Source organism: Rhopalosiphum padi, chromosome 2 (assembly GCF_020882245.1).
Source record: "Rhopalosiphum padi isolate XX-2018 chromosome 2, ASM2088224v1, whole genome shotgun sequence".
NCBI lineage: Eukaryota > Metazoa > Arthropoda > Insecta > Hemiptera > Aphididae > Rhopalosiphum > Rhopalosiphum padi.
Genome location: NC_083598.1, coordinates 7,740,739 through 7,755,894, shown reverse-complemented (window position 1 = coordinate 7,755,894; position 15,156 = coordinate 7,740,739). Strand labels below are relative to the sequence as shown.

The window sequence follows — 15,156 nt, the reverse complement described above, 5'->3', positions numbered from 1 at the left end:
GTTATCAACAATGTTTGATACCCATAAGTCAGAATTTGACGTAGAAAGCTAGATTTAGGTATCCCTTTGATCTTTTGGACAAGATTTTTTTGCATCTTTTAAAACACTTGTTTCAATCAAAATAACTTTCCCGGTGTAATATAATATCCTTTATTTCTTGATTAAATTCTCAATTTGATTTTATCATGTATATATTCAATAAGTACAACGACTGTTTTAAAACAAAAAAAAAATCCTATAACCTCAGGGGAGTAGAAACCAATGAAATTATTAGCTTAATAACTTTTCTTAACTAAGAAGGTTAATTTTTACTTCATTGTGAAAATAAGTTAATTAAAGATTTATAAACTTATAGTTAATGTACTACCTTTAATAGTAAACAGTAGTAGGACAGCAGTTGGAAAAGTGAGATATTGTAATTCAGAGCCACAATAATTAACTACAATGTATCAATGAACTTCATCGATTTTATAGTGCGCACAATATGCATTAATTATGTAAATTACAGAGAAGATATATAGAATAGATATTCAATAGACATTTCACAATGTGAACAGACAATGAATCTAGTATCTACCCTTAAGCAAAACGTTTTCTATAGTTAGTTTTTATGTTTATAGAATTATTACGAGGGGTGGTGACAATAACTCTTTACTTTGCTATGGCGTTTTGTTTTGTCAGTATATTTAGTTGACACGTAAGAAAAAATAAATACCTACAAATTAAATTGTTATAATATCAACAAAAAATACTTAGACACTTAGGGCAGATATAACTATATTGATTTAAAAGATGCGATAAGAAAATAAGACGTTCAAGTAGATCTACTTGGAAAATTAGTTGTATATTCATAAAACTTTAAAGGATATCTACTCTACATAGACACATCATAGTATATGCACGAATGAACGCAAAACGGATTGGCCTAAGTTAAACAATATAGAAGTTCAGATTTAGCTATAACATTTGCATATAACTACAAATGGAAAGAAATTCGAGAAGCTTTACTACGTGTACAAAAGAATATCTATCGTCCAGGCTCCAGATATATATATTATTGCAAGAGTTTCTAATTTATAAGTTAAAGAGTTCATTGATCTATTATTTAAAAAACAACTTTATGGAAAAAACCGATGCTACATTGCCAGGTATACTCGATTGAATAGCAAAAGCTCTGAGGTTTGCCTTATATTCATTTACTATTTTGTGGTTAAACAATAAAACAAATGAATTCGACCACTTATGATAGATAAAATCGTATGTTTTAAAACGAAATTCCTATTACGAATTATAAATATAGATTCACTACTATGAGATAATTAAGTCTAATACGATACATGAACTAAACTATCCTTAGGTTATTTTTAAATAATAACTTACGTCGGATGAAGATAGATATGACAAATTTATTATAGAAGATAATCGAGAAATGATGGAGGTAGAATCAATGGATTTAGAATTTAGATAGGTAGTTTCACTCAATCCTGTTTAATTATGTACTTTTAATTCATATACATTTATGTAGAAATAACAAGGTCTGTTTAGTGTATAAAATAAGTATTCACGCATGTATCAAAAATGGTATCCATCAAGTAGCATTAAATTTTGATTAAAATGACAAGGGAGGACCTGATACTATCGAGTGTATGTCTCCGACAGTTTTCCGACCTTATCAACTACGTGACTATACATGAACGAAAATTAATAAATTAAATGTGAGATGTGTGAAGACTTAAAATAATGTAATACAATTTTCAATTTAAAATTTTTATTAAGAAAAAGGATGGAGAAAGTATATTTTGTGTCGTTTATTATACCAAAATCGTATTGCTAAAATAACTGTGAATAAGATCGTTATTCTTAAATGAACAATTTAACCGATTATTATATAGGTATGATATAGGTAAATTTAGACATGTTTTTCGATCATTATCAGCTATCCATGAGTAAGAACACTATAGAAAAGACATAATTTATTATATAACTCCAGATGGGTAGTATATATGAGCTTAAACGGATGCCGTTCGGGTTAGACAATGGGAAATGACTACGAAATGACTATGCCTCAAGCTAGTAAACTAACTAAAGTAATTGTTTTTTTTTTCATAAATATTAATTTTTAAGATATATTCAATGTATGTAAAAATAAAATGTATTTAATTAATTTATTTAATTAAAATACAATTTATCCCTTTAAATAGCAAACACCTCTGAATCAGCGAGCTATATAGTATCCAGTATTTAAAGGTTTCACTGTATTTGCTTTAAATGCTTGATATTAGAGTAAATCAATCTATTGTCAAACTTTAAGTTAAGAAAATAAGAACACAATCTTTAGTATATGTAGGTACTTTGGATTTTTTTGATTTTCCTATGATGTATGAGAATTTTTAATTGTTATATTACTTATATATTTCAGATGGGTTTATATATCTACAATCTACTCATAACTTACATACAATTTTAAATATTGTTTAAAAGACATAAACGCAATATATAGGCAATGTTAATTTTAGGGGTTAGATTATTGATTACCTAATTAAATTATATTTTTTTCTATAATAATAAATCTAACAAAATATTTATAGGTTTTACCAATTGAAAATAAATTTTCTATATTGCTCGTGGGTCAGAGAAAAAAACAAAAAGTACGACAGTGCACTATTATTTTTATATCATATAATATTATGTAGTAAACTTTTACTCTTAAGTTATGTATTTTGCATCAGTTATTATAATAACAAATATACAGATAAACTTAAAAAATAATAATAATAATAATAATAAAATATTTTACATTAGATATTGAAATATTATTTTATTATGAATATATAGAATTATAAAGTATAAAAATAAAATAAATACAACTTTAAAATGTTTTCCATGTATAAAATATATAATATATTGAACATAATAATAATAAATATTATTGATTAACTAAATAACAATATTTTAAAAATATTTTTTATTTACACTAAAATATGAATCAATAAATATCCTTATTATATATATAAAAGAATAACAGACCTTTTTTATGTTCCAATTTTGTGACGACACTATTTAACTTTTTCCAATTTTTTTTTCACAGAAATGTTCCAAATACTTTTCCGAGTGTCACACGTCACCCGATTTTTCATTTCTTTTTATCTGGTGATAACGGTTAAATAAATGGTTGTATATAACGATTACGCGTTTTTAGAGTGTCATACTGTCATTTATAATTAATTAAGCGATTTTTTTTTTCAAAAAGTTGATCCAAATACACTACTACGAGTAAATCACTCTTATTATTTCCAATTTTATTTTATTTGTCATTTAAGTTATAAATATCATAAATTAAGTTAAATAATAAAAATGATTATATGTTTCATGGATAGGCTTTAAATAGTTTAATTATAATAAAAAAACAGTTTATAAAATACGAATCGATTATTTAACACACTAGACACTCGCGAAGCCGGGTTATTCAGCTAATATTATATAGACGTAATATATTAGAATTATTTGTTTAAATAGGTAACTGTCGAAATAATATATATGTAACGTCCGACCGTCCAATTTATTGAAATATTTAATTTACAAATAATTTTGGTGTTTTGAATATTTATCAAAATAACTATATTTACTTGGTCCACGTCTTCATAGTTTTTTCACTTCTTTTCTGCCAAATTTTTTTCTTTTATTCTGAAAAGTTTACTTTTTCTATCCTTTTATAGTTTTATCAAGTATCAACATGGTACATTCAAGTGTTTAACTTATATGTTTCGAAAACTACCTACATAATACGGGAAGCATATACAAATTACAAATAATATATCTACATCATCAACTTGTGTGTATTATGAATTTTTAATAAATGAGTCGAAACATGCAATTTTAAACGTATTGAAAGAACACGCATTGAATCAGATATGCATGATACGTACCTTAACACCAATATAGGAGTTCAAACAAAATTCAAATATAACAAATAACAAGATAAACTTAACACTAAATAGTTAGTATGTTCTTATAAGAATGTGAGAGCCAGAATTAATAAATTGAAAAAATAATAACAAGCCAATTTATAAATAATTATATATTAGCATTTAATACTTAAAGTTGTCCATCAATTCAGAGGATCCGTACCAGGGTTTCGCGAAATTGAAATTAGGGGGCCATGAAATTATTTTAAACATAAAGCAATCATATATATATTTAAAAATTTAAAAAAATAATGACTTTATGAAAGTTATAGGCTTTCAGCTATATATATCGTATGTGTGTTGAATGCTTTATTAATAAAAAATATTGTATATTTTTATAAAATATAATAATATAAGTGAATGATAAATAATAATAATAATATGTTTAGTTACAAGTTACAACTACCTAAAGAAACTCGAAGTTATAAAATATAAATCCACGACACACTATATTGAAATTTGAAACCTCCAAATGTTTAGATTCTAAACTTATTAGAACATACCTTAGGGTGAGTAAAAAATGGTTGGGAACCTCTGCATTTATTTATTTGTAATATACTAATATCTATCTAATTATTATAATTCATTTTTAATGTTCTTTAAATAAAAATAGAATTGTATGCCTATGCCCTTATAATAATTGTACGTTTTATAATTTAAATTTATCATTAATTAAATAATATTTTTGTAAAAACTGTAAAAGCTAATTCTATTAAAGTCAAAATAAAAAAAAATATATTATATAATATAGGTTATAACATAGTCACATACATAGGTACCTATAATCAATGCTATTATATACATGGATACAGATACACCTATAATCTATATTATACGCCGCAGTAACGTTCTGCATTTAAAACACATAGTTTAAAATTTATAGACCTATAGTAATTAGTTATTACTTAACTATTAACTAAATATTAACATAACTCAAAACTGTACAGATAATAGTGATAATACATATCTAAAAATGTGTACCTATTTATGTATACTGTTACAGTATTACTGTGTACATATTGTTAATTGTAATTTTATCAGGTTTTAAAATTATAACCAACTAAGTTGATTGTTATGAATTACGAAGCTTATAGATTAAAATATTAAATGATTGTATAATAAATGTTGTAATATGATTCAATTTTAATCTATCTTACTATATAGGTAATTTGTGGAACTCAAATAGGTACTAAAGATTGAAGTGCATTAAATTATTTTTTTATAGGTAAATATAGTGTCTATATAAATATACTATTATATTATTATAGGTAATAAAAAGAAAACTTCACAGTCTTAATGTATCTATTGAGTTCTACAACTGTAGAACAAAATAATTAGTTCGAATTAAACAATCTAACTACCTATATATAATAATTAATAACTAATAAGTATACTTATTTATTAATTAGTAGCGACTACCACGTAAGTAATAGGTATAACTGTATAAGTATGCCACCCCTGATATAGATACTTAATAAGCAAATACTAATAAATAGTAAAAAATCTAAATTCTGTATCTAAGGCCATGTAAAAACCAGTGCGACATTAATTTCCGATCAGTAAGCAGTGAGTACTGCTGAGTCATATAGATATAGTGACCACGATTAGTTTATTAGGTTTATTTAAGATAACGATAATCCTGCAGAAGTGTAGGTATTTATAAATAGGCATAGTACAGTTGTAACTGTCACTATAGATAGGTAGGTAAATTATTGTAGTGTTTAAATTTAAATTTTGGTTTGAAATAGATTCTAGAAAAAAATATACATAATAATATATCGTCAAACTTGGACATTTTATAAAAGGCTTTTATAATTAATTTATGATATTTCAAATTTGAAATTTATAGTGTGTAAGAAAAATGCTATTAATAGACTAATGGATAATGCCAGCCGGCAGGCAGTATAGGCACCATAGAAAATAGATTGTATGGGCAGTAGGCACCGATTATTGGTTGTGTTAGCCACAATAACCGCATTGCACACTACATTTGTGAATGAATTTATTTTTTATTTTGATGAATAATCCATTAATCTCTCAAATCCCTGTAAAATTTTCTTGTAATCGTTTTAATTTTTTACTAAAGATCTAGAATTGAAAGGAAGTGATAAGTTGTGGGTAGAAATATAGAAAAACTGATTTATGCGAAATATATCCTAAACCGGCTAACCTAAGTATTGGTATTCATATTTTTGCTTGTAGTTTTTAAGAGGAGTTATGACCATACCCGCATGTGTTGACATTCGTGAATTCGTCTCTGTCTTACATCATAAAAAAATTATATTCAGCAAAACACATTTTGTGACGTTAGCTTTAATATTAGAGTAAATTTACCTATTATCAAATTTAAAGGTAAGAAGATATTATCTAGAAAATTACATACCTATACTTTTATTGAAATTATAGTTTTAAAGTGAGTTATAACTTATAAAGTTATAACTAAGTAAAATATTACAACTTTAAAATGAAAATATCGATAAATTCATAGGTATGTCATTTTCTAGATAATATTTTTACCTTTAAATTTAGTTGTAGAAAAATTTACTCTAATATTAAAGCTAACATCACAAAATGTGTTTTGCTGAACGCAAATTTGTTATGATGTAGGTACGTTAGTAAGACAGATAAAACACTTGTGGGATGGCGTCCTCTTAATGTTTTTACACTAGCAACTACCTATGAACTAATTGTTTCATGTTTGATCGTTTAAATGTTTAATGGAACGATATTTTTTATGTGAGTAAAAATGTATTTACGATCACGAAAAAAAAAATAAATAGGAAATATTATTCAATTTAGCAATGGTATATCAAATCATTTCCTGGTTTTTTCACGTTAAAAAAATATAATTAAATCGTTTACTAATCAAAAAACTAGATATGTAATGTGTTTACCTACTTACCTATAAAAAATGTAATGTTATTTTCTTATATGTCTTATTTAAATTGAGTTTAATTTTTAGTATTTTTATACAGTTTAAAAATAGATATGCATGTCGCATGGGTAATATTATACAAAATTAGGTACTTATTTCCTTAATTAGGGGCGGTAAATTTCTAGTGCCCATAATTACTGGCGTTACTGTAAAAAATAAAACCTGTTTCTGCAACAATCGATTATGTTTTTAAAATTTGTGATTTCCTTGCATGAATTTAAATTATTCGAAATTTTCAAGGTTAGTTTTTTTTTTTTTTTTGATACCCGTTATCTGTATTGTCCTCTAACCGTCAGCCGGTCTTATGTGTTTGGCCATGTATATGTTACAGATATCATTCATCGTTGTTGATTCGTTGTCATGATTAACTTGTTATTTTGTATATTTGTCAGTAGGTAACTAGTAAGTTGTGTGATGTAGTGCTAGCAAGTGCATACTATGATCTCACGTTTGAAGTCTCAAAACTCAAAAGTACAAATTCGAAAGTTCTAACTCTGCGTTCAGTTTTAGATACTTTAATTCTAATTTTTTTTTATGAATAACCAAAATGTTAAGCATTGTTTCAATTTATTCTTTCAACATTAATTGTTAATTGTTATTTATAATACCACTAAAACATTTTAATTCACTTAAAAGATAATTTTTATTTTTATAAAAATGGGTGTACTTCCATATCGTTTTGTCCGCTGCTGTAAAGCTTTAAGTAGAAATCCAAATTTTACTAAGATAATTCACCGTTCGTTTTACAAGTAAATACATATATGAATAATTATCATTTATTGTTTAATATTATTTTGATTTAATTATTTTAGGAACTTTGTAAAAGAAGATGATACATGTATTAATCGTTTAAAAAACATTTATAAATCCAAAGTCTTACCTCTCGAAAAACAATATTTGTTTCACGAGTTTCATTTACCTCCATTAACTGATCAAGATTTTGATGCTAAACCCATGGTACTATTTGTTGGTCAATATTCTACTGGCAAAACGTCAATGATAAGGTAAATAATAATTTGTTTAAATCTATGTTAGGACGTTACCTATTATGTAATTTTTTTTCATTAAATTTGTTTTAGATATCTAATTGAAAAAGATTACCCTGGTATTCGTATAGGCCCAGAACCAACAACAGATAAATTTATGGTGGTCATGGGTGGTGATAATGAACAGTCTATACCTGGTAATGCTCTTGTAGCTGACCCATCTAAACATTTTTCTGACCTGTCACGATTTGGAAATAAGTTCTTAAAAAAACTTAATTGTGGAATTGTGAATACTCCATTATTGAAATCTATTACTTTTGTTGATACACCTGGTATATTATCGGGAGAAAAACAAAGAGATCAACGAGAATATAATTTTAATGAAAGTTTAAATTGGTTTGCTGAGCGGTCAGATATGATAGTATTGACTTTTGATGCTAACAAATTAGATATCTCAGATGAATTGAAAGCAGCTATTGATGTATTGAAGAACCATGATAGCAAATTAAGAATTATTTTAAATAAAGCAGATACAATCGAGTAAGTTTTGTACTAGGTTGAATTGAACATTGTATTTTTAGAATAAAATAATAATGCTTTAAATAATTACTCATTCTCTATTTCTTGCGTACATGAAAATATTCAATATAAAAGTACTCCAATATGATTGAATTTAAATTTAAATTTGTACTATATAAGTAGTATTAAATATTAGTATTGTATGACTGTATAATAATAGGAAAATAATTTGTTTAATTTAGTTACGAACTGTAATTCTTTTAAAGACTAATATTGAATATTTAAAAATATTCTCACATTCTTGTATAATTTAAATAACTTGATTGTTTTTTAAAATTATGGTTTTCAATTTGTAAAATATATAATTTGCTTAATTGTTTTGACTTAAAATTAAAATGTTTAATGGTTAGATAAGATTTATTTATATTTTATAATGTCTTGAATTTTTTTATAATAATGAGTTATTAATTTTGTTTAGAAAAAGACTAAGAGATCATCCTCTAAAAAATAGAATAGTTTAATTACTATTTATCCAATATCATTCAAACATGTTTTTTTCTATTAAATAATTATAATTAGCTTTAATTTATTATTACTATTATTATTTTTTAAGTGCAAGATCAGTGCTAAGAGTTCATGGTGCACTCATGTGGGCTCTCGGAAAAACAATAGATTGTCCAGAAGTTCCAAGAGTGTATGTTGGTTCATTTTGGGATCAGCCTTATAAAAATGATGTTAATCGGATGTAAGTTTATATTAAGTTAGTTTGTTGTTTGATTACCAATTAAATTAAAACTAAGGCAATGTATAGTATTAATAGTTTTTAGGTACTTAAACTTTGGTATAGTTAATAGTAAATAATTTTTAATTTTGTAAGAAAATGATAACTACTTGCACTGAATTGCGAATACTGATTACTGGTATTTAAATTCTATTAAAATTTAGTTTTATATGGAAAAGTATTTTTCAAATGTATAAGTTTGTGTTGAAGCAAATAAATGAGTATTCACAAATGTATGATTGACTGTTCAGCAATCAAAAAAATAATTGAAAGATATTGGAATTGAGATAATATTATACTATTGTATTATAGAAAGTTTAATTTTTGATTTTTATTCAATTTCATAAAAAAGAACCTAGCTTAAACACTTATTATTAGTTATTAGTTTATTACAACATATGGAATTCAAATAATTGAGATTATTATAAAAATAAGAAATAATGGTTGATTTATGCTCATAATCATTTTGTGTGTTTACATTTTAATGTTGAAACTAGTATTAAATTATATTTTTAGTATGTTTAATGAAGAAGAAAATGACTTATTTCAAGATATGAAATCTCTTCCACATAATTCATTCATATCCAAATTGAACCATATTGGGAAGAGAGCAAATACAGCAATTGTAAGTATTAATAATATGTATACTATATGTTTATATATATTATAGTATGCAAAATATGATGAAATAAATAATAAGTAACTTCATCATAATAAATTGAAATCCTGTTTAAGGTACATGCATATATAATGAGTGAACTCAAGTCGCGTGTACCATTATTATCAAGAATTATAAACAAAAGTCGTTGTCAAAATGAACTGATAAGTAATTTGGAAAATGTGTTTGTTGAAATACAAGAAAAATACAAAAACCTTAGTGTGGGCGATTTTCCAGATGTTGAAAATATGAAGGTACAAATAATACTCTTGATTTCTAACATTTAATTATATTTAAAATTTGAAATTTAATAGGCAATATTAAAAGGAAAAGATTTTTCTTCTTTCAACAATTTAGATGAAAAATTAATCAACCGTGCCACAAATTTACTGGATGGATTCAATATGGAAATGACAATGAATGAAGTACAAGTACAAAGTATGTTTTTATTTAATACAAATTTGAAATTATATTATATATTAATACCAATAGCTAAGATTACTTAGATACTTAAGAAATTAAATTGGGCATAGTAATACAATCATAAATTGTTTTAGAATAGTTAAATAAAAAATAAAAATTGTTCTTTTTGATAGTAACTTTAAACTTATTTATAAAAAATACATTCAATATCATTATGTTTCTAAAATAATTTATTATTGATTGATTAGTTATAAACTTGTAACTTATCTGGGAGTTAGATTGTAAAATATACCAATTTATAATTATTTTAAGTGAAAAATATCTTATGTTTTTTTTTTTTTTTATATCCTTTAGAACTGTGGCCATAAAATTTTTAATCACAACATAATTTAAATTATAAGATTATTTACAATATGTATAGTTAAGTATGAAAAAATGTTGAGTAGGTTGAATATTCTTATAAGTAGTATTAATGATTTAGTAATGTTTTGTTTGGGAGATTCAGACAAGAATGCAGGATGTAGTCTGATGAAAATTTTGGCTTCCCATTTTTCCTTATCATAAGTACAATATTCAGTTAAAAGTTTTTTTAACTGTTAGGTAGTTACCACAACTGACATAGATGAAGGATTATTGAATTAAATGCATAAATTGTTGTATAAATACCGAGATAATGTAAAATTGTAATTTCAATAAAGCTAATAATATTACTATTTATTATATAAATATATTTATAACTTACAGGTAATGTAATTCCATGTAAAAATGATGTTTCTACTCCTTTTAATTCTAAAACTGAAGGAATTGATGAAGGCAAATTTGATCAAAGATGGATTGTTGAATATTACAGGGAACCTTTTGACAATATTTTTAATAATCTAGAAAAGAATGATGGGAAAGCAATTCGCACTGGTAAGTAAATAGTAACATGGATAATACTATTATAAAGTTTTGATTCACAGTATTTGTAAAGTTCATTTGAAAATTAAATATGTTTATGTTCATTTTCTTTTATAAAAAACATATTTATATTCACATTCTTAAAAAAAAAAAAATGATCACATTCAACTTAGTTATTTGTTTAAATTATTATTTTATAAATCTAAATAAAACTTAAAGTTAGGTAAAAATAACTTTTGAAGATATTCTTTTTTTACGTATTTATACGTATATATAATATAGTTGATAATAATAAGGAGTATACACTTGCTTAATGTTGGTTCCATTTTACAAATTGACAATTCAGTAGATTTGAGTACAGTAGATTCAACTTTGTGTTGTTAATTTTAATATTACGATAAATTAAATTATTGTCAAACACAAAGTTAAGAAAATTATTTATGTTTTATTTCATTGGTTTTTTTCTATATTTTAAATTTTAAGTAATTTATGAGTATTATAACATTTTAGAATATATTATTATTTACTTATTAATCACTTAACAATTATTAAACTATTGTAAAAAAACAAGCAGAGAATTTATTTAATTTCCTTACCTTTAAATTTAATAGGTTCATTCACTTTATAATTTAAGTTAAAAACATATAATTGGAATTGCTTAGAGTAAATTTTAGTATGTGTTTGTAATACAAAAAACAAAACATCTTAAGTATTGTTTAATAATATTTGTCGATGCAATAACATGGTAATAATATTAAAAATACATTTAAAAAAATAATTTTATTTGATTAATCTAAAAATCATTTAAGTTTCTTACAAATATAAATTTTGTTCATGTTCTATTTGATATAATTGAGTGTTGTTAATAAAATTTGATTGTAAACATGAATGTATTCTTTCCTAACACTGAAAATTATTTAGTTTTGAAATTAGTATTTTTGTTATTTGTCATATTTAAGTACTATAAAAAGTATTTTCTGTTAATTAAATTTTTTTTTTTTATTTAGCTGCTAAAGAAGAATTTCTTAAGTCAAAATTACCTAATTCAGTATTATCCAAAATATGGAAATTAGCTGACCAGGATGAAGATGGTCTTTTGGATTCTGATGAATTTGCCTTGGCTATGTATCTAATCAAAATTAAATTAGAAGGCTCTGAATTACCCGAATCGTTACCAAAACATTTGTTGCCTCCATCAAAAAAGGATAATCCAATCAATAATGTTTCCTAAAGATTTAAGATCTTGTATAGGCCTACTACAAAAAAATTTGAATAACTTTAACACTGTGATATTTTTTACTATAAAACATTATTTTAATACTGTTAGCTGGAAACTTTTTATATATTAATATTTAACAACAAATATTATGATGTATTTGTGTATGTTTGAATTAGGTTTTATAATATTCATCATTTATACTATTTAGAAAAAAATGTTACCAAATTACAGGAACCAACTACAATATTAGTTGAATATGATAAAATAATTATAAAATGTAATTTTATTATTAACTGTTCATATTTTACTACATGACAGTATTGTACTATAAAATTTATATATTTTTAATTAAAATTGTTAAAAAATAGTAAAATAAAACACAGGTGTAATAATATTGTTTTTTTTTATCTTCACATTTTTATATTTGTTAAGGCATGAGATATTTAATTTGTGTCTTTGACTTAAAGTATAAAAATAAAAAATAATTTTAATTTTGCATTTATAACTAATAAGATAGTAAGTTGTAGTATATAGTATATTACCTTGGTCCTTGGGGATAATGTTCTTCCAACTCCATCCCCTTTATGAAAGAAATTTTAAATTGTCGGTAACACATATTCTATTTATAAAATGTTTTTGAATGTTGTGTGACTATTATTGACTAAACTAAGATCAGATTACAGTGATATAATTATATTACCAGATATATTGACCATAATTAATGACAAATGACCAACATTATGATTATAGTTCATTTCTATAAATCTGGAAAATTGTTACAACATTTTTTATTATTCTTTTACTTTTATGTTGTGTAAAAATATATTTTAATAAACTCAAGTATAAATATTTAAATACTATTAACTGATGTGTTCTATTTAAAATACTAAATGTCTAAATTTTCATTTTTCATTTTAATTTTTAACTCACAGATAGAAATCAATTGGAGTTAATAAAATGTAGATTCTTTATATTATATGTGTTTTTTTGTAATAAAAATAAAAGTACCTATTGTTAGGTTTTAATGTTGATAGTTTGGTACAGAATGTATATTTAAATATGAAAAATTCATTATCAAAATCAGATAATATTTAAATAGCATATTATCACATCAATATGTATCATACATATGTGTCAACGATCATATTGTTTGTTTGTTTTTTCCTAAGCCAAATCTATATCTGATTTAATGATGAATATTTTAATTTAGGGTTCCTGATTATATTTCTGGTCGTGCAACACTGTTAAGTAGGATTTATATATTAGATAATACATACCTACCCACTATACTCAACAGTATTTATTTTTTTAACTACCTAGTACCTACAATATGTTATTAGATATACTATTTGTTAATTTTTTGACTAATAGAATAAAATTAAATTTATACTCCTATTATTATTTATAATTGGATTAAGTTTATGCATCTAGTATTGCACCTACATTGTGTATAAAATTTGATTATAAAAACATTTGGTGTAAACATCAAGTATCTATTCTATAGTTGATCATTCTGGGGTTACACCAAACAAAAATAAAACCAAATCAATTTAGTCAAAAACTGGATTTGCGTAAAAATTCCCGTTTTTCCTTAATTTTTTTTTTTTTGTTCATCTAGATTATTTTGAAGTATACTGGGAATTTATTGTTTTAATCTCTCTATAGCAGTGGTCTTCAACCTTTTTGGACTCGTAACTCACTTTTTTAGGCCTACATTTTTCGCGATCCACGTAAGCTTTGTAAAAAAGCTAAAATTGCTTAATGCTTAAGTTTTGCAGTAGTACTATTAAAACTGAATACAATACATTTTTTAAACTGTCTTTTTATTTATTAATTTTCTAAATTTAATAATTAAAAAAATATTTTTTTACCTTATACAATTTTAAAAATTTAATTTTTATTTTTAAAAGAAGATTTATCGGGGCCTAATTTTAAAGCTTACGCGATCCAAAAATGGGTCGCGACCTACCGGTTGAAGACCACTGCTCTATAGTAAAATACAAACTAGACACAATTTATTATGAGAAACCATTCTCAATGTTTAAGATCGAGGCGTTACATACACACAGTCACACACACACACACACACACACACACACACACATACGCATCATTATAAAATCAATATATTAATCGTTCTGCTCCTAATCTAAAATTAGGAAAAATATTTTTTACACAAAACCGGGTTACTACAAAATTGATTTTGTTTTACTGGTGTAAATAAGAATTGAATAACCATTAACCGAATAAACTTGAAATTTCCACTAACTTTTTATATTAACATAATATGATATATTATAAATAAGTGTCGATATATGTTTTTATCTTAGTCAAAATGTTTGAAATTTGAGTACAAGGTTCATCATACGTTTTTTATATACCAAGTTATAATATTTTTTTTATAAGTGTTTAAACTTATAGAATATTGACGAAATTCATCAAATTTCCAAATTATTTTCTAGCTAGAAGTTACTAAAAGTTCATAAAAATATCTAAACGTAAAAAATATAATGTAAGATTATTCGTAAGTTTCTATCTATAACAAAAAAGTTGACAAGTCACATTCAACTTTTGATTAGTGTTTGGAAGTTAAAATTTTACAATATTGTTATGGTTAAGTTTTGTAGTCGACACCATCTTATCAATTTTACTAATACATTTATTATTTTTATTTAAACAAATATAATTAACAAACGTGATAACTATAACAAATATTAAATACAATTTTTATACATTTATATAATATATAGGTATTCCACCAACGTTGTTG

At 24.1% G+C, this 15,156-nt stretch overlaps 1 protein-coding gene across 1 annotated transcript; it reads left to right on the top strand.

The window, feature by feature from the left end:
* Positions 1-7,216: 7,216 nt before the first annotated feature.
* LOC132921926 (EH domain-containing protein 3-like) lies at positions 7,217-12,778 on the top strand. Its single transcript, XM_060985171.1, has 9 exons — positions 7,217-7,649; positions 7,713-7,904; positions 7,980-8,426; positions 9,019-9,150; positions 9,703-9,811; positions 9,922-10,098; positions 10,159-10,282; positions 11,012-11,179; positions 12,175-12,778. The coding sequence occupies exons 1-9, from the start codon at positions 7,558-7,560 to the stop codon at positions 12,396-12,398; spliced, it is 1,665 nt and encodes a 554-aa protein (XP_060841154.1). The 5' UTR covers positions 7,217-7,557; the 3' UTR covers positions 12,399-12,778.
* Positions 12,779-15,156: the final 2,378 nt, after the last annotated feature.

Coding starts and splice junctions, on each gene's coding strand:
- LOC132921926 (XM_060985171.1), top strand. CDS start 7,558: ATGGGTGTACTTCCATATCGTTTTGTCCGCTGCTGTAAAGCTTTAAGT. Junction 7,905..7,979: donor GGCAAAACGTCAATGATAAG/GTAAATAATAAT, acceptor AATTTGTTTTAG/ATATCTAATTGAAAAAGATT. Junction 9,812..9,921: donor AGAGAGCAAATACAGCAATT/GTAAGTATTAAT, acceptor ATCCTGTTTAAG/GTACATGCATATATAATGAG.